The following is a 20,052-nucleotide window of genomic DNA, read 5'->3' as shown; positions in this document are numbered from 1 at the left end:
GTGCTCATAGTATGATACGGAAGTGAGTATGTAATACGACCGATGGTGATAGTTTTGACCACTCAGAGGGTGTCGCTCCCTCAGGCCCTTACGGTTGGATCTTACACGCGCGATCACACGTGAGATCTACTGTAGCGCGGTTTTGTGTATCTTGAGTGTGTGCAGACATCTCTGATTAGCTTTCCGCCCCATACCTCGTACTTTTACGTTTTCTTTTTTTCCGGAAGGGTATTTCCTTCAAGTATGACTTCTTCCAGTCTTAGACTCGGCCCTAATTGTTGGTTTCCCCAGCGTGCAGCCTAGGGCGACCACTGTAGAAAGCGGGGGGGGGGGGCTCAGTTTTGTAACTTTTCTGAGTGTGGGGCTGTCGCCCCCCCCCCCCCAGGCTGGGTGGTGAGGTGTAACTGGTGAACATTTACTGAACTTCCTTTTGCGACAACGCGGCTCTAGGCCACATGAAGCCAAACGAAGCCGAAAGAATGAAGTTTAGAAAAATCCGAATCCGCGTACTATTCATAATTCCCATGCTCGCTGAAGCACCGTGCGCTGCAGCTCCCATAGACAATAGCGCCAGAGTTCCCTTTAGTGTATTTATATGAAACTATATACAGGGTGTCCCACATAACTTGAGCCAAGAATTTAAAAATGAAAGACACTTCCGTGGCAAATTGAACCAAACGCGTACTACTCGCACTAACCTGTAGGTACTCAGGCTATTTTTTTTTTACTTCTCCTCATACTAATAATACAGCGCGAGGCGTATCGTACAGGAAACAATTCAGTCGGTGGTTTCTGAAAGTGCTCCACATCTCAGTGTTTATATTTTGGGTTTCCAGCCCATAATTAAAGATTAGGTAGTTAAGAATTATTGTTAATTAGTATGGAGAGAAATAAAAAATAGCCTGAGTACCTACAGGCTAGTGCGAGTAGTATGGGTTTGGTTCAATTCGCCTCTTAAGTGCCTTTAACTTTCAAATTCTTGGCTCAAGTTATGTGGCACACCCTGTGTCTGCTCAGTGAATCGATTCGTTCCGTCGATGGCGGCGCGTTTTCCGCATATATACAATAAAGCCGTTGAGACTTGACAGCTGAGATAGTCCGTTGCGATGAATTCTGCGAAACTATAGTATACGACGCCGCCACCGAAATCATTACAGGCTTTACTTGAAAACATTTAAATCAGTGTGGCGGGAGGACTGCTAGGAAGACAACTATATGGTTACACGGCGGGCTTGTTGGTTATTCATAGTATCTCAGGTATAGCGCATCCAGGACGAGTCAGAGCAGAAGACACATAGCACAAACACAGCGCTAACTTTCAACAGAAAAGTCACAGCTGTGCCACAAAGGCGAAGCAATGAACGCGACAGTAACAATTTGAAAGGTCACGCGTAGAATGGAAAGCAGATCGAAACGCGCCCCGAGATTCTCGCGCACAAATTACGCACGAAACGTACTCACAGGTACGGATGCACGCGAATAAGCGTCTCATTTGTTACTTTGCTGAGTCTAATTTTCGCGAATGGAGACTGCAATGATTGCAGTGACCTTTGTGCGCCCGGTAACTTCAGCAGAATCGTTCCATGTAAAGCCCGAGGTCAGCCAAGGCGTACGATCATTCCCTTCTCGCCATCGCGAGATAAGGGCGCGTGAGGGAGCGTCGCTCCCCTTCTCTAAGCCGGGCAAAGTATGCGTATATATAGGAGATTAGAGCGGGCGCCGCTGCGTGATTTGGTGACGTGCGCTCATTACGCCATCTTTCTGGTAATGCCGAAAACACAGCAGCGGTAAGTGGCAGATATAAATAGCTTGCCGTTTGATTGCTCAAGAACGTTCTCCAGGGTGGCTCAGTGGTTAACGCCTCGCTTTTTGACGCAAAGATCCCACGTTCGACTCCGCGCGTCAGAGTGATTTTTCTGGATTTTTTTTCTTTTTTACGTTTTCATATATATATAAACGGATATATACAGTGCATGACATCGACGCCGGCGGCAAAATTCAGCCGAGAGTGTTCATATAATTGCTATCGCAATAAAAAAAAGTTTTCGCCTTCAGTGATTCAGAATTATAGCGCTAGAGGCATGCATAACTTTCACATACCTCACTTGTTGGAAACACCACGCGGGTATGTGAATGAGTGAATGAATAAACATTTTTAGGTCCAGCAAAACGCGATAAACGCGCAGCTCGGTAATCCCACGGCAGTACCGACAAGTGTATAGTCAAAGATTGCAAGTTTCCGTGCATATTGGCAACGAGCGTACGTGGAAACTGCACTCAGATAACGCGAGAGATAGAAATGTTGGTAAGAAAACTTGCACACAGTTTGTGGTCGATAATGTCACATGATAGCTTGTGAGTTTTCAAATTATTCGTAGACAAAACTGTCATGTGAACTTACATTTGGTGTTCCTATGGCAGACGTGCACGCTGCCCATTCGGTGGCAGTATTTTTTTTATTCTTGCTTGCTTTTGTACACTCTATTTTCAATCAAATAATAAAACAACCTTACTGCTTAATGTGCTCGCTTCAGATCACACAATTGTTCTTAGTAATTGGTGCATGGTGTGCCGTACACCCGGAACGTGCCTCGTTCGTCTTGCTTTCTTTTAACGCAGCCGTGCATACAAAGAACTTGCTCTTCGATTTGACAGGTGTTTCTCTTCAGTATCGATGGACCCGGCAACGATCGGGGAGTCGTGATCAGGAGCCTTCTTTCCGGATCTCAGGTGAGCTGCTTCTTTGCGTCCAGGGTTTTCTAACGTTGCAGTGCACATCCGTTATAGGTGTTATAGTTGTTTTTCTTAGAATGGCGGTTTACCGTACCATAATTAAGGCACTACACTGCATGGTCGTGGTTGGCACGTGACCGTTCTAGTCTGCAAGATCTGTATTAATTGTATTGCATCGTCTCATCTATACAACGCGCTTTCAGCATCTGGCCCAGCCAAAGCACTTTCAACTCGCGATACAAGCTAAATTTAAACTGTAAGCCGGGGCGCAAAATGCATTTCATTACTTGTGTCGACTAGCAGACGCAGCAAGTTTGTCGTGCCGGCATGAAAAGAAATTTTTTGGGGGGCGCCTGTTTCAGCAGCTCCGTCGGAGAGAATGCACTGATACGCAGAGGTATGGCGTTAACGTTGTTTTAACGGCTTCCAACACGCTTTAGGGAAGACTTGTGCTGCTGTGCAGTAAAAGAATGAGCGAGAAAAACATCAAGAAGCGGACCGATACTTGTTTCGTAAAACACACCGACAAATTCGCCAATTGCCGTGTACAATTAGGTGCAGTAGAATATAAGGTCTCTTTAAGCTGTGGTCGCTTGTATACGTATAGGACAGACGGGCCGCTGCATTAACCGGAGATTATTGGAACATAAGAGATCGCTAACCGGAATCTCACCTTCTGATCTTTACATTGTCAGAGTGTATAGTACGCGCCGAAATTCGATGAACGCGCAGTTTTGTACCGGCACTGGAATGAAGAGGGGTGTTTGATAATTGAGGCATGACATATCAATAATAGCGGTAGTGCATGCGTTAGCTAAACGTCGAATGGCATGCATAAAGAAGAAATCAAATGTCACAACAGTTATATTTCGCCACTACGTGTGCCATATTGATAGGTTCGCGTATTGCATGCATGGGCATGCGCAGATAAGTACCTTTTTTTCTTTTCCCGTTGTGCGCTTCTTCAGTTGTTATAGTAGCCTTTGTGGGGCCCCGACTTCCTTCTTGGGTCCGTGCTTGGAAGCCCTGTCTCTTTTAGAATTAGCTGATATTTGGCGTAAGCTATATAGATATGCGCTGCTTGCAATGTATCGGGGTATGATTGCCTTTCTGTGTCGACATCGGCTCTTGCTCGTTGGCGCGTTGCTTTCCCCCCCAATCTTGGCCGAACCTTATTCTGCGCAAGTTTCGTGATCCGAAAGCATTACGACGGCTTTTCGGGGGTTTCGGCGTCCAGGTTTTGTATGCTTTTCGCCACTGATATGCTCCGGTCCGTTGTTTATGGTGATGATGCTCAAGATGACGGTGATATAATTACCAATACATCAAGGCTTGCTCGTCTCTCCCTGCACGTACAGATGTGCGAGTATTTCGGTTCTTCGCTGCTGGCCACCGATCTCGATGGGGACGGCATTGACGATCTGCTGGTGGGCGCCCCCATGCACAGCATACCAGACGGACAGGATGAAGGACGTGTCTACGTCTACCGAAGCAACGGCGTTGTGAGTGCCTGACAGGGGTCATTTTTTTTCTTTTTGCTAGCTTTTTTTACCTCCTGTTCTTTACATAACATTAGTTACCGTTCTTTCATGAAGAATTATAAATTTGACACTATAACCACCACCAATATTCTATTTGAGTCAACACTAGCACAATAGGCCTCAAACACAGATCTCCTGGTAGGTTTTCACCTGTCTTATGTCACAGAACCCGTACCTGAACGTTCCATCTGCACCCTCTGCTGTTTTTATATGCTCTTTACTTCCCTCTAAACCAACTTTGCGACACAATGAGACCGTAGCTGCTCAGCATTGCTCAACAGCGCATTGTTTTTAAGTTTATTTTCAATCTTCAAACATTCTTTCGAATTTCCTTGACATCCTTCCCGTTTCAACCCCTCCTATCATGCATCTGTAAAGCGAAAGCGGTGACATTTTCATCATTGTAATTGATTGATTTGGGGGGTTTAACGTCCCAAAACCACAATATGATTATGAGAGACGCCGTAGTAGAAAGCTCCGGAAATTTCGACTACCTGGCGTTCTGTAACGTGCACCCAAATCTGAGCACACGGGCCTACACCGTTTCCGCCTCCATCGGAAATGCAACCGCCGCAGCCGGGATTCGATCCCGCGACCTGCGGGTCAGCAGCCGAGTACCTTAGCTACTAGACCATCGTGGCGGGGCTTTTATCATTGTAGTCTATAGAGAAGTTGTATCAGGAGCAGGATGGTCGTTGAAGCCCCATGTTCGCTTTAGTATAATTGAAAAATATTGTCTCAAAGCGCCCAACATTCGCTTTCTCTTCGAAGGGACTGTATGCTTCCGGCTACTTGGAGGGACACCGAGCCACGGCCGCCCGCTTCGGAACCAGCATCGCCAAAGTCGGCGACCTTAACAAGGACGGAATTCAAGGTGCGTCGATGAAGATCTACATTACCGCGCGCTAGACAAGTCATGATATATGCCTCGATTAAGCTGACACGTGTATATAGCTGACTACTGATAATTGTTCTACGATTTATTAGAGCTACATTGTCTAGGAACAATAAGCAATAAAATAAGATAAACAAGGTAAGCATACGTGTAAACGAGGTTAAACAGACAAGAGATTAACAGTCTCAAAGTAAACAGAAAGGCGCGTCTTGCCGGTTCTTAATTTCTTAGTAAAGTGATACAGCCACTAGCTGATTGCCGATAATCACAAACGTGACAAAATTCAGCCAGACGGTACAGCACCTTGGTTACAGGCCGCGCATTTTTTAGTGCGTGGTCAGCTTAGACGTTTTATGGGAGCATTGTGAGAACGTTGCGATCCTTATGATAATAGATAGAAATGTAGTGTTATTTCATTGCTTCTTGTGTGTTAAGGCATTTGAGTAAAGGGATGAGATATGGACTCGTATCCGCTTGCATATCGCCAACATTTCGAAAGTGTACAGAGGTGCCAGCCATGCAGACTCAACCAACACTTCGGCGCCGAGTGAGATAAGAGCGGAAATGGGAATAGCAAACGTGCAAAGCAAATTGATATCGTGCGGGAAGCGGCGACGATTGCGCATGCGCTTTCATCGCGGCTGTGTCTTTAAGCGCGAGCGTGATTCACGGATTCCGGTATATGTGGGATGTTGCTATCGCGATGTGTCACCGGTGGGTACTAACCTCTTGCATCACTCATGCCTGCAGACGTGGCCGTAGGCGCGCCCTACGAGAACGACGTTGGAGCCGTGTACATTTACCATGGGTCGCCCACGCTCGGTGACAGGACCGTCTATGCACAGGTGAGCTGAGAGGCAAGAGCGTCCCACGACAAACGACTACGTATGCGGCATACACCTTACAAATGTTGCCCATCGAAGTTCAATAGACTCTGAGAAACCTGTACGTCACTGTCGAGAAAGTATTGGGACCATGGCACTGCCCATCCAATTTCCGAAAGGCAACAAAAGCACTGTTGCATTTTCTTAAAAACACCGGCCTGTTTCATCGTTTGTGATAGTGAAACTGTTACGCGTCGGCCCAGTCAGTGACCTTTTATCTCCTCCTCTATAACTGTCCTTCCCCTCTCCCCTTCCCCAGTGACGGGTAGCCTACCGGGGCTCAGCCCTGGTTATCCTCCCTGCTTTTCTCCTTGTGTTCTCTCTCTCTCTTGTACGTCAGGGGTGTTGTTTCTTGGGTTTGTTGGGAAAGCATAAGGTGTTTTGGTTTGTTCTTTTTACTTCCCTGAAAAAAAAAAAAACAGGAACACTATGACGCACACAATTCGTTTGTGATTTTGTGTGTGTCTCACTGTATCCTCGTTTATCAAGCTCGTTCAAAAATACAGTAAGGTTCTGCGTGTTGGAGCTTCAATTTGTAAATTCACGGAGATTTGAACGTATGTGGCCTCGCAGCGGTGGTGCTATGGTACTCGGCTGCTAACGCGCAGGTCGCAAGATCGAATCCCGGCTGCGGTAGCTGCATTTTCGATGGAGGCGAAAATGTTGTAGGCCCGTGTGCTCAAATTTGGGGACACGCTAACGAACCCCAGGTGATAGAAATTTACGGAGCTCTCCACTACGGCGTCTCTCATAATCAAGTTTTCTTGAAATTGCTTCAGCGTCTACCAGCTCTTCTATTTTCGATTGTCAACCGAAAATATCATCTTGGTCGTGTCATGATTGCTTCTTTTGTTGTTGCTGTTTTTGTTGTTGTAGACTTTTGCTTGGATATGTACGAACTCCAGGTTGGACACGTTTTATCAGGTGCGCTTGCGTAAGACGCTATTCATCGCAACCATTACAGCAGAGAGAAACGCTTCACGCGACACTGCGCAGCATATCTGCGCACTTACCTCGACGGACACAGACAATGGCCATGAAAAAGCAAGTGAAATAAGTTTTCTTTTCTATCGCAGAAACACACAGGCAACCTTAACAGGTGTATAGAATAATGATTGTCGGACTTTCACGTCCGAAACACGAATGCGAGGGGATGCCGACGCCGTAGTAGAGGGCTCCGGAAATTTGTTCGACCTGCGGGTCTTTATTGTGCTCCTCAGTTGATTAATGATATCTGGAAGTTTACGTCCCAGCACGGCAATATAATTATTAGAGACGCCGTATCGGAGGGCTGCGAAAGTTTTGGTATTCTTTAACGTGCTCTGGCAGTACAAAGACCTCTATAGCATTTCCCCTCCTTCGAAATGTGACCTCCGCAGCCGAACCCGAAACCATCGGGTCGGCAGCCGAGACCCATAACCACTGCACCACCGCGGCGGGCTTGCTCCTAAATATACATGTGTGTGTGTGTGTGGCTGAAGTTCGATAAGAGACCATCGGGCACCATAAGCACACCAGCGGGTTGTGTATAGGAAATATGAGAATGTAATGCGCTCTTGTTAAGTATGCGGAGAGAGAGAGAGATAGAGAGAGAATTATTTTAATGGGGAGCTGGGGAGGTTTGCCTGGTTTTTCAGCTGACAGGCTACTCCAGTTGCCGGGTGATGACAGTGATATATACAATGATAAACACATACAGTTACATACACGCGTAACAGTCGCATAACACATAAAGTCACTCACACGCACTGCACTAAATATGCGGACGCAGAGTTTGAACAATATATTTTATGGCTCATGTGGATACCGCACCAAAGTTTGCGTGGTGAACGCGTTTAAACTTGGGCAGCATGGAGAGAGAGAGAAAGAGGGAAGCAAGGAAAGGCAGGTAGGTTAACCAGACGCACGTCGGGTTCACTACCATGCATTTGAGAAATGGATGAAGGGGTGGTATGGCGAAAATTCGGGGATGAGGTGCTTTATATCTACACAGTTTGTATCCATCCTCTACCCGCTATAATGAAATAATGAATAAATGAATTCATTCATTCAGCTTTGCTGTCAATAAGTCGAGTAATAATTAAAAGTACAGGAATAAAACATGGCCAATAGAAGCCAACCATGCAGGTCAAATAACTCCTTGTTGCCGACTTATAGATGTTTTTTTTTTGGATATTGATATAGCTAAGTATAGTAAGTTGTCTCTTTCGGTCTGCCACCTTTGAATCTTGCGGACATTTAGCCAATGGCCCTTTTTTCGTAAGATAATCGCACAGGTAAAATTACAATTTACAAATAATTATTTTCCTTTGCATCTTGCGAACCAGTGGCCCTTTTTTTTTTCATAAGAGAATTGCACAATTAAACTTACAATATACAAATAATTATTTTAGCAAACTCCCATCCCTACCCGGACAAAATGAAAAAAAAAATGATGGGTGAAACGAGAGATGGATGATTACATGGGGAGCGTTGTGACCAAATGACTGTCGCAGTACACTAGTGACCTCTATCAATCATATATCTATCAATCGGCGCTAACTCGCCATAAGCTCTTTTCCTGTTACTGTATCATTATGCTCGTTAATTACCTCAACTTACGCCTTTCTCGGGATCGACTATACGGAACAGACGATGCCGAAGTTCCTTCACCGCATCGTTTCACATACAAGACGTCTGTGTCGTCAACACGCACTTATAAACCAAGGCGTGAATCGTCTTATTATATACGGCACTAGTCCTTTTCTTTTTTTTTCTTTTTACTGCGGCTCGCGAAGAACCTTGAAATTTTAAACTCCCTATGCTATTTCCATATTTCTTCATTTTGCTCGGGTGTTTGCGTTTATTGTGCACCGCATATATGACAAAAGCGAGCAGAGACCAGCAATTTTGGTAATTGTCGTGGCTCTATGTATATGAGAATATGAGATCCACCATGTTGTTTCATTTTAACAGCGTGAATTGTTTATGAAAATGTAACCCACTCCTGCAATACCCCTGCATAGGTGTGCAGTATTTGAAAATAAATAAATAAATAAATAAATAAATAAATAAATAAATAAATAAATATTGCGGGTCTAAATTTGAAACTTCGCAGTTACCTTGACGGAGCAATCTTTTCCACCTCATTCTTTTGTTCTGCGTGCACAGAGGATAGACGCGACCACCGTGTCGTTACGCATCGGGACGCCCTTGAAAGGGTTCGGCATCAGCATCTCCAAGGGGATGGACGTCGACTCGAACCACTACGACGGTGAGCGAGCTTGTGAGACGTTTTTTTGTGAATGAATGACATATAAATAACGTGTCTTAGTGGGGTCCGTTGTTATATATGCATTCACCTTTGTGGAAAACGGCAAACGTTTGCTGACGCCTGTATAGTTACTCGTCATTGTAACTATTAAGGCGACAGCCTTGATACCTCGTGAAACGCGAAAATTGACGACTTCTTCCCACGAGTGGCACAAAAAAATAAAATCACGTGATGACGGCACCGTATATGACGTTACAATAACGTCACGGACCGCTCAGTTTTGTCACGTCATCATGACAACACTGTAGCGTCACATAATGTTGCATCACGTGGCGACGTCATCCTATGAAATGGTTGCTTGGTCAAATGCAGGCCTGGTCCTGGAGATCTGGTTATAGAGCACGTGTGGTTGCAGAAAGCGTTCGGAGCGGGGCGCGGGAAGTTCAGCGCATTGACTTAGAAGATGAAGACTCGTTTCGCTTTCAAGTTCAGTGAAACGGATGGCTGAGAGCACCCGGTAATTTTTTTAGGAGTTTCAGAACAGTATGACGTCGTCGATTAGAGCTAGACTACATGAAACGAACCACTTGGCAGCTTTATACAATAAAACTATTGCACGGCACTAACAATCCTTCCCTGGTGGTTTGATATCTTTTTTTGTTGCATTGTGCAATTGTAATTTGGAAATTCAAATATTCTGAGACGTCACAGCAGCTGATTAATGATTTTTATACATTATTAAATGTGGTTATAATTTTTTGGTGAAGTTCTCAAATATTCTTGCAATATTATGGCTTGCTGAGACGTCACAGCTGCTGATTAATAATTTACTTATACATTATTAAAAAGTTTTTATAATTTTTTGATGAAGTTCACGGTCATCGACAAATAGCCGTATAGTTAAAAAAAAGCGAGTATAGAAAGTCCAATCATATACATTAATTGGAAGCCGATGCACTTTTTCAAAAAAAAAAAGTGACCTTGCAATGAGTAATGTTTTGATACCGCCGCTGAATCTGAAAACCGACGTAAAAGCTCTCAACTGTGAACGAAAATAGCATTTCCTGCAAAAGAAAGAGCGGCCGGGGCCGTGGGCCTTTTTGAGATTGTGAGCGAACACCGTGACATCACCTTCGGTACGCCGCGCCATCTGCCTTCGAGATTAGCTCCAGCAACGACATGCAGCCGGATACTGTCACGGATGCCACGGCATGAGCTACAAGCATGGTGCAACGCGGCCTCGCCAAAGGAACTGAAGATGACGTAGTTTCGGTTATTCGTTTGCACGCCTTCACATTCGACCAGCTCGCGTGAGTGGAGCAGGAAGCTTTCCTTTCGCGTAATCTAAACGTCCTGATGCAACAACCGCAAAAAAAAAAAAAAAAAAACTATGGTATCGTGTAACTAGCCTAGTGGCACGTGGTCTCTCCCACGTCTTTTTTGGACCAAAGAAGTCATCATCATCATCGTCATATCATCGACAATAATGTTCGTCCCCGTTAATTGCGAAATGTTACGAAGTTTGAAACTGTACTACTTCAATTTAAGAGCAGACCCCTTGGGCTCCTTTTTCTTTTCCTGTTACGAGCACGGACCAGCCTCGCTCAACATATCTTTTCTTTCTGGGAACTTCAATAATTCCAGGTGTCACATGACCTATTTCACTTGGATGACTTGATTCATTTCGTTGTACCGGCTTGCATCCAACTGGTGTAGCAGTCAGCCTGTCCTATTCTTCCAAGTCATCCGCTAACCATAGAACGTCAAAAGACCACGCCCACTCAGGGGTCTTCACCAACCACTGATGAAACACATAAGAAAGATGGTAAAGTCATAAACATGCCTCGTTATTTCATGCCAATGCTATCCGAGAGATCTTGTATGACATGGGGACAACGTCTGCTCGAAGCGCTCTCAAAGTGCTGGACGCCTTAAGCCCAGTACTTGAATCGCTCGAGTAGAAATATGGCTAACGATCGCCATCATTTCTTAGAAGTCAAGGAAGCATGCATCATCACTCAGTGGAACGCTGCAGTGGACTAAAACCGCGTCTTTTCGGACTTTCGTCAGTGCGCGTGAACGTGTTCGAAGTCATCAGCATTTGCAAGCCCAACGTGTGTGCGTGCTCTCCTCTCTTTCCCTTTTTCCATCTTTCAAACTCCCAAATCGCTATCCCCAGTGTAGGGTAGCATACCGGTCGTTCCAGACTGGTTAACATCCCTGCCTTTCCTTTCCCTCTATTTCTTCTTCTTCCCTGTCAAAGTGTGATTCATTTGGTATATTTTTTATATTTCATTCAACTTTTTTTTTTTCATTGACAGACGTCCTTATCGGATCATACGTGACAGACAACGCCGTGCTCTTTAGGTGAGTTTGAAAATATCTTGCGTGACCGCCTCACGTTAACAGGCGCTATCTGCTTATCGCTCATTCAATACATGATAGACACTTTTTGTTTATTGGTGCCTAGAAAGTGCGTTTCTTTTTATTCAAGTTATAATGTCGTTTTCAGGTCCCGTCCCATTGCGCAGCTGAGGGGCGTCATCAGGCCCGAGGTCGCAATGATCACTTCCGACATGAACAAATGCGAAGTCGCCGACAAATCGAAATTTGCGTGCTTCAAGCTCACGACCTGCATCGAGTACACCGGAACATTTGTTCCCAATGCTACCGGTGAGCATATGATCTTCAGCACCTCGATTACACTGGCCACATCCAAGGTTGCTTTCAATGTAGCGCTCGTCTTTTTATTATTTTGTTGTTAAGTAACTTCATTATGAGTAATTGCTTGAGGGCAGTGCGGTTAACATGATCTTGTGCCTGGAATCCCACTGTAGTGCATATGTAGCAGCAAAAGAAAAGACAAAGCAGTTTCTTAAGGGTTGCCGTGTGGTGTTTAATGTCGATTTAAGCCACGCGTCTGAATAGCTCTGCGGCTAACGTGACACGCTGTTAATTTTGAGGACGTGGGTTTGATTCCAGCCAATGGTGGCCGCAAACTTTGAGGCACAGGAAAGGCAAAAGCACCCGTGTACTTTCATTTAGATGCACAATAAAGAATGCCTGGCACGCCTTATAACGCGGGAGTGGCATGTGAAAAGCATATAATTTTAATCGTCTTAATCTTATCTTTCTGTGAAATGAGTCGTGGAGGCTGAAAAATGGACCGGGACGTATGATGATGACCTTTTGTAAATCAGTGGCATTAAAACAAAGTAGGACACCACAAAAGTAGTGGGTCACTGCTCAGGTAACAGAGCAGTATCGTGAAACACTTGTTTCATGACCTTAACTAAATAAATGAAAAAAATGTAATGCAAGAACTAAGATTACAAAGCAAACTGCATGTCATGATGACACCACGCTTGCTTATGTGTTTATTTTTGCGATCGTGCTTCACCGACAACCTCCCATCGCTAGGCACAGGCCACTACGCCACCTTTGTGAAGCATCTCGATTGTACCAGACTATTTTTAGACAAGACTGCGCGCGTTACGCGAGCACATATAGAAAGTTTCACTTGATTTTCGGTGCACAAGCTTGCGGATAAAGTGTTTTGACTTTGACCGCCTGGCTGCCGCCTTCTTTACCGTCAAAAAACCCGGAGCAATAAATTGAGTTAGAAACTAAAGGGGATGCGGTGAGGCTAACAGTAAAATTACCTGGTGTTAATATTGTTATATACGATGGACAGTATATAATAAGTTATATACGATGGACCGTGCTCGGCGAACAAGATGGCGACAGCTCATCAACAACCAGCAGCCAACGTCGTCTTTCTCTTTCCTGCAGCAAGGCTGTGCCGGCTGTTGTGTATCAATATATACTGCTCTCATTGCGCTAACACGTGACCTCGGTGTACATTGCATTTAATTCTGCGTTGTTGTTGTTTTTTTCTTTGCCCTCTCGCAGATGTGGAGATAGAGTTGACGCTGGACGTGAACCGCAAGATGGATAACCGTCCCGCGCGGGGATTCATGTTCCGCGACCAAAACCGAGTCGACAATTACAGCTCGCTTGTAAGAGCGAGGAGAGGGCACACGACGTGCGAAAGCCGCCTCGTCTACTTAGATGTAAGTTTCGCTTGCCGCATAGAGATATTACAAAGTGTACCTGTGAAAGCACGGTATATGAATGAATGAATGAATGACCGGGGTTGTGCCAGGTGTTTTTTTTTTTTTTTACAGTGAACGGTGTGTATGGCTAAGCGAAGCGAAAAACGAAATTGGGGATCCTTAAGTTTCGCCTTTAGGAGTTGAGTGCAATAGCGATATTGTGACCCTAGTGCATTCTGAGTAATGGGGTAACATGATTTAAACATCCAGTAATTATCTACGTGAAATCTTTTGGAACTTGCTATGCCCACTCTACGTGGTCTCTGCGCGTCGTAACGTGTGTGCCTTTTGTAGTGGATGATCAGCTCTAAATGACAAGTAATCACTTCTTATCACTCCCGATGGCAATGGAAGCTTGTACCACGCAATATCACTGCCAGATCACACGTATAGTGAAGCCTGTATACAAAACGCGTGTGTTTGTAAAGCACCATTGGTTAACATCCCTTTCTTCGTTGTCTCGATTCTCTCTCCTGTAAAGCATGAAGGTAATTTTCACCAAATTTCCAAACAGAGGAAAGTTTTTTTTTCTTTCGTTGTAGTTACAAGCAGATGAATGGCTATGTGGTAGAACACGTGCTTGCCACGCAAAGTACCCGGGTTCGATCCTTATTGAAATCAGAAAATTTCTACGATTTATGCTATTTGCATCATTGTTGGTTTTTTGGTAATGCACAAGATGATGATTTTTTTGCTCACAGCCAACGACGCTGGCGCTCGAATTTCTGCGGAACGAGCACTTTAACGCTCTAGAGTTAAGATGCGTCTGTCCTGGTGCTCCTAAAAACTTTTCTATTGGCTGCGCCGTCAGTGACATTGTTCTCTACGCCTTTCCCAAGCACGTGCGCCACTGGCTGCCCTGTCGGACTTCATTCTCTATGTCGTACCCAAGCATGTTTACCATGGTGGGCAAATGCTTGGAGGAAGCGGTGATGCGGGCAGAACAGCGTCAACGGGGCCACGGCGCGAACGCGTTCGCCGGGGCCACCGCCCGCTTCCGGCGGAAGTTACTCGAGCGGCACTTCGGCCGCGGTGTTTCGGCTCAGACGATCCCGTTCAGTGCGCGTCTGCCATGTAGTACGCAATGAGCAACACGGTGGTGTTCGACGACGCAGCCGCGAACTCAACGCGTCTCGCCGAAGGCACGCAGTACCGATAGCCATTACTCCCGGAGAAGGGCAGGTTTCCCTGTTAACGATCTTTACGGCGAACATGCTGTGGAGTTCTCGTTTCCGCAGACATACTTTGGCCATAAGCGGAAAATCACAAGTCCGCAAGCCGCGCCGTTCTCCGAAGCTACCAGTGAGATACGGGGCTCGGAACGTCGAGGCGTGGAACCGGCTCACATTTTTGTACATGGCCGTGTAAGTGATCCGATTCAACATCACCGGAAAGACCATCACATTCCCTATACACAATGTCAAGAGCACCATGCATCCCTCGCCACCAACTAGAGAGATCGGGGACTTCGTGAGAGTTGCGTTTGACCAAAGCATGACGTCCATACGTGGGATCCCACTCACGGTCCATTTCTGGCAGGAACGCAAGAACGAGGTAGTCGCCACGACAAGGCAACAGGGCAGGTTAACGGAGTTGGTAACTTTGTCTGCCTCCGAAGTTCACTGGGACAGGTTAATTGAGCTGTTCGAACACGGCAGGGTAGCCAGTAATTACACGCAATGCTGGTCCGTGCAGAGATGGCGTCCCTCGAACGCGTCAAACTAAGTAACACTGATCTTGTGCCATGTGCGCTATACGTCAAGATGCTCTTCGACGTCATCCTCAAAGACCGGCGCATGTCTCCGTTCAAGCCATTGTAACGATTGAGGAAGGCTGCAATACACCATCGGGATCAAGCCAAGGTGGACGATTGGGCCAGTTGGCACTTATCCTTGTCTTTTTCCCGTCCGTGTTTTCTACCGCGTAGTACACTTAGATCAAAGATCAAACCACTGATTATCATTGAGCAAGGACAGAGTTTTTTTTTTTTTTTTTGTTCTTTAGGAGCGAAGCTCCTTAAGGCATGGGGCAGAGCACCCCGTCGTAATCGTATGTTGTCACCTCTCGTTAGTTTTTTAACCGGCCGTAGAGTGCGGTACTTGTACATATAACGAAATGCATATATGCTGATAAATGCAAATGGTACGATACTAGAGGTCGTTACTTGTAATATGATATTTAATGAAAATCGCAGCATATCCATGGAGTAAATGATGAGTGGGGCGAAGCGTCCGTCATTTCGTCCGTGCCTCCGGCCGTCCGCTTGTTCTTGCTTCCGTCCATCCGTGCGTCCGTTCGGGCGTCCGTCTGTTTGTCCGTGCGTCCATCCGCGCTTCCGTCCGTCCCTGCGTTCGTATATGCGTCCGTCTGTCCATACGTCCTCTCGTGCGTCCTTCCGTCCGTTCGTCCTCTCGTGCGTCCTTCCGTCCGTTCGTCCTCTCGTGCGTCCTTCCGTCCGTTCGTCCTCTCGTGCGTCCTTCCGTCCGTTCGTCCTCTCGTGCGTCCTTCCGTCCGTTCGTCCTCTCGTGCGTCCTTCCGTCCGTTCGTCCTCGTGCGTCCTTCCGTCCGTTCGTCCTCTCGTGCGTCCTTCCATCCGTGCGTCCTCTCGTGCGTCCTTCCATCCGTGCGTCCTCTCGTGCGTCCATCCGTCAGTCCATCCGTCAGTACCTGCGTTCGTCTTTGTGTCCGTCCATCTGTCCGTTCGTCTTTGTGTCCGTCCATCTGTCCGTCCGTCCCTGCGTCCGTCCATCCGTCAGTCCATCCGTCAGTATCTGCGTTCGTCTTTGTGTCCGTCCATCTGTCCGTCCGTCCCTGCGTCCGTCCATCAGTCTGTTCATCAGTCCGTCCGTCCGTCCGTGCGTGCGTCAAACAAACAAACAAACAAACAAACAGACAGACAGACAGACAGACAGACAGACAGACAGACAGACAGACAGACAGACAGACAGACGGACGCGGCCAGCGGATGATTCACGGTTTGCCAATAAAAAGTATGAGGAAAAGGAGGAAGAAAGTTTAAGCGGAAAGACAGGGAGGTTAGTCAGTTCTTAGACCGGCTGGCTACCCTGTGCTGGGGAAAGGGGTGAGGGGAATGAAAGATGTTAAAAAGAAATGTTGCGAAGAGAGGGAGAAATTACAAAAAAAAATGCGACAGAGGAAAGGCAACATCAAAGAGTATAAGACACTAAAGTCTGTCTCTGAGGCCAGTGTCCGCAAAAAGCGCAGCAAAGCTTTCAAAGCCTTCTGTGCTGAGGATGGGCTCGGCCAATGACCCAGAATCCTTTGTTCCGACAAAGGCCGATTGTCCAGTCTATCCAGAGCTGCAGTGAGTTCTTGTCTTTGCACGTTGAAATGGGTGCACTCACACAGAAGGTGCGCGATGATACGCACAAGGCGGTGGCGGCTCGCGCTCGAAGACTGAACCCCGATGTGCGAGTGCGCAAGAAAATAGGAATGACGTCGCACAAAGACGTTGGCGATAGCGTGTTCGTCGGCGGCACCGTACGCTAGTGGGCGCGGTGTAGTGAAATAAAAGCCGTTCTGGCTCGCGCGCGCGAGTTCAGAAGGTCGGCGGATGGACAAGTCTGCAGAGCAGCGTGTGCGCAAGACGGCGTCGGCTCGCGCTCGAAGACGAAACCCGATGTGCGAGCGCGCGAGGCAGAAGCGTGCCGTGAAGCTGCGTGGCAGCGCCGACAAGATCCCGGCGTACGAGAACGGGAAGCCCAAACGGGACGGCAGCGGCGTGCGGACCCAGCTTCGACCCACTCTCCACCATTCATTTCGTGGATATGCTGTCATTTTTCTTTTTTGTTGTTTTGTTTTTGTTCTTTCTCGGGGAGAGGGTGCACCGACGACAATTGAGTTCCTTGAGGGGAGTAGGGAAACTTATGCGTTGTGTTTGAACCCTGTTACCCTGCTTGCTGTTCTAGGGGAGGGGTGGGCAGAGGGGGAGGGCAGGAAAAACTATTGTGAAATAATCCACACACCCCTCTCCCATGCCCCCGCTGGCTCCACTCCTGGTATTGAATGAATCGATGAACAACTTTATGTGTATCTGTTTAAAGCAAAGTGGGCAATCAGTCAGAGGGTGGCGGGGAATGGGAGTGAGGAATTACTTAAAGGTCTCCTCTACTCGAAGGGCCTCTTGTACTCTCTCATCCCACTCCATGATTCTAGCAGCGTCTAGCATAGCATAGCATAGCCAAGCATAGCATAGTGTGGGAAGAAGGTGGGTGAGGTAAATGAGGGTGAGGAGGAAAAAATAGGAATGGGGTAAAGCATGGCATACCCTTGTATAGTATAGTTGAGTGCCACTGACGGTGGGTACGTGCCAAACAGTTCCTAGCATAGCATGGTAAAGCATAGTAAGGAGGCGGGGAATATAACAGAAAGCCGAGATGATTGGTACGAATGTTTCGTAAAATAGCGCAAATAACACATGGGAGCACAGGCCCCTGTGTGATGTTCGCGCTATTTTACTATGATGAGGTTGGCAAAGACAGTGATGGCGAGAAGTGTTGTGAAGGTGAGGAACAACACTAGGTGGCAGGGAGAGGATAAAGCATGGCATAACATTGTGTAGTATACTTAAGGGGAAGTGTGGGTGCCGAAAACTGATGTAAACGTTAGGAAGAAGAAAAGGAGGGGGTAAGAGGTATAGGCACCATGTACCGTATAACATGGCAAAGGGTGAAAAAGAGAAGGGAAACAAGGACAGAAGACAATATAGAAAGATCAAAGAAAGTGCGTTGGCCAGGGGGGGGGGGGGGCGCTTGCTTTCCAGCTTCACTATTTAAGCCCAGGCTTAGACCTCACTTTAATTTATTTTTGTGGTTCCGCAGGAGATCTTCGTTGAACCGCTCATACCGTTCGCTGTGCGGATGGCGTACCGGCTGCGAGACACCAGTGACCAACGCTGGTGCCCCACTTGCCCGGTTCCCGACAAGACCATCCCGCTTGCACTCACTAAAGCGGTTAGTCGTCGGTCGTTTAATTCATTTTTCTCTTGGGCAAGATGACGCAGACAAAAGAACAAACTTAACACGCTGTATCGAATTTTATATGGAGCGCTTGCTGCGGTTGTCGTATTTCTTTCCTCACAGATTCCATACCAGCACGGCTGCGGTTCGGATGATGTTTGTCGGGCGGACCTGAAACTCGATGTCAACATTGCTAACTACGAGTAAGTATACTGTGAGATCTGGAAAGAGTTGAGTCAAGGCTGACGTTCAAGATAATTAACGTGCACGTATAAAAGTATTGCTAACAGCTTAATCTTCATGAGTACAGACTGGTGGGGTAACTGGTAGTGCTGTATCCCGCCTTTATCGGTCGCCGTCCGTGTGCTTCGTAACGCTTGTTTTTAATTAGCTTAATCCTCATTTTTCTTTTCCCGCTAACAACGTTGCGTGTACAGTAAAAACGTAATCAATGTTTTGCCGTGGTTTATCATGATGGTTTGAGAGTGTTCCGTAGCATAGGTTTGACTTCCTTAAAATTTTCATCGTTACATCTCTTTGCAATAATTAGTGTCAATCATTGTTTCTTGTCACTGGGGGCCATTGTTTCTGAAACGTGAGAGCTGTCAGTCGTTGTCGCACCTTTTTGTTTGTTTTTTGCACTATCGCATGTTCTATGAAATGAGCTTGTTTCGCATATCGTGTCACACAAACACAGGCGTTATCATAGAACTGCTGCTTAAGTGACTGCAGATTTTTTTCTTCTTTTAAGTGCTTTTAAACGTTAGAGACCTCGCATGTGACTGGTGACGAGAGACCTTTACGTTAGGGAGTTTTAGCTTGTACGTATACCTCTTTACGTTACCGTGTTACCGGTTTACGTTTACCGTGTTACCGGCGCCCAAGTTTTAGCAGCGTTTTGCTGCACATACGGCAACCTTTACGTTCGTACGTAAAAGTTTACGTTCGCCGATGATGATGATCATGGATGCACACATATTGAGGTGGTTGTGTTGTTATGCGGGCCCGGAAGCACGCTGCATGTGCTCAAAGGTCACAGTCGTACGAATTGTGACGCCCCGCTTCGTTTTTAAACGTAATGAGGAAACCGGGCAAGCCAACTGCCTGCAAATCTCCGCAATGCTGGATGTCCCAGCTACCTACGGCATCCTCCTCATTTCGTTTTACCGCTTTCGCCCGCACAGTGGATCCCCGCTGGTGGTCGGCGAGCGCCGGGATCTCTCGGTGTCATTGTTCGTGGAAAACGCCGGCGCCACGGACCCTGCGTACCTTGCCCGCGTGCTGGTCACCCTGCCGGACCGCGTGCGAGTGGTCAACAAGGACCAATGCAGTGTCCAGCTGGACCCGGCGCACGGCAGGTCGCTCATCGTCTGCGACGCCGGGAATCCACTGCGATCCTCGAGAAACGTAAGCGTGACGAACACTAGTGGGGTCACTCGCCTTCGACTCGAAGGCAAAAGGCATCTTTCTTTTTCTTCTAAGCCAATGTATTGATCCTCACCACCCGCCCCCCTCAGAAAGCTTTCTGCACCTTATATGGCTCAGCACCGCTTGAAGAAGAGGCCCAACTATGACCAAGCGACGTCGTTATGTGATGACATCATAATGACATCACAGCGTTCGGTGAACTGTTACGTCTGAGTTTTTGCAAC

General features: G+C 46.8%; 1 protein-coding gene across 2 annotated transcripts in view; it reads left to right on the top strand.

The window, feature by feature from the left end:
- LOC119165020 (integrin alpha-9) overlaps window positions 1-20,052 on the top strand; it is a 60,562-nt gene that overhangs the window by 24,894 nt on the left and 15,616 nt on the right. For both annotated transcript variants that reach the window (XM_075894624.1, XM_075894621.1), the window contains exons 9-19: window positions 2,656-2,730; window positions 4,092-4,235; window positions 5,046-5,148; window positions 5,920-6,014; window positions 9,204-9,306; window positions 11,628-11,673; window positions 11,819-11,979; window positions 13,219-13,379; window positions 18,263-18,394; window positions 18,524-18,603; window positions 19,585-19,807. In XM_075894624.1, coding sequence (XP_075750739.1) covers window positions 2,656-2,730; window positions 4,092-4,235; window positions 5,046-5,148; window positions 5,920-6,014; window positions 9,204-9,306; window positions 11,628-11,673; window positions 11,819-11,979; window positions 13,219-13,379; window positions 18,263-18,394; window positions 18,524-18,603; window positions 19,585-19,807 — 1,323 coding nt within the window. The remainder of the gene's footprint in view (window positions 1-2,655; window positions 2,731-4,091; window positions 4,236-5,045; window positions 5,149-5,919; window positions 6,015-9,203; window positions 9,307-11,627; window positions 11,674-11,818; window positions 11,980-13,218; window positions 13,380-18,262; window positions 18,395-18,523; window positions 18,604-19,584; window positions 19,808-20,052) is intronic.

This window comes from Rhipicephalus microplus, chromosome 1 (genome assembly GCF_043290135.1).
Source record: "Rhipicephalus microplus isolate Deutch F79 chromosome 1, USDA_Rmic, whole genome shotgun sequence".
In the NCBI taxonomy this organism is placed as follows: domain Eukaryota; kingdom Metazoa; phylum Arthropoda; class Arachnida; order Ixodida; family Ixodidae; genus Rhipicephalus; species Rhipicephalus microplus.
This window is presented reverse-complemented; position numbering and strand designations above follow the sequence as displayed.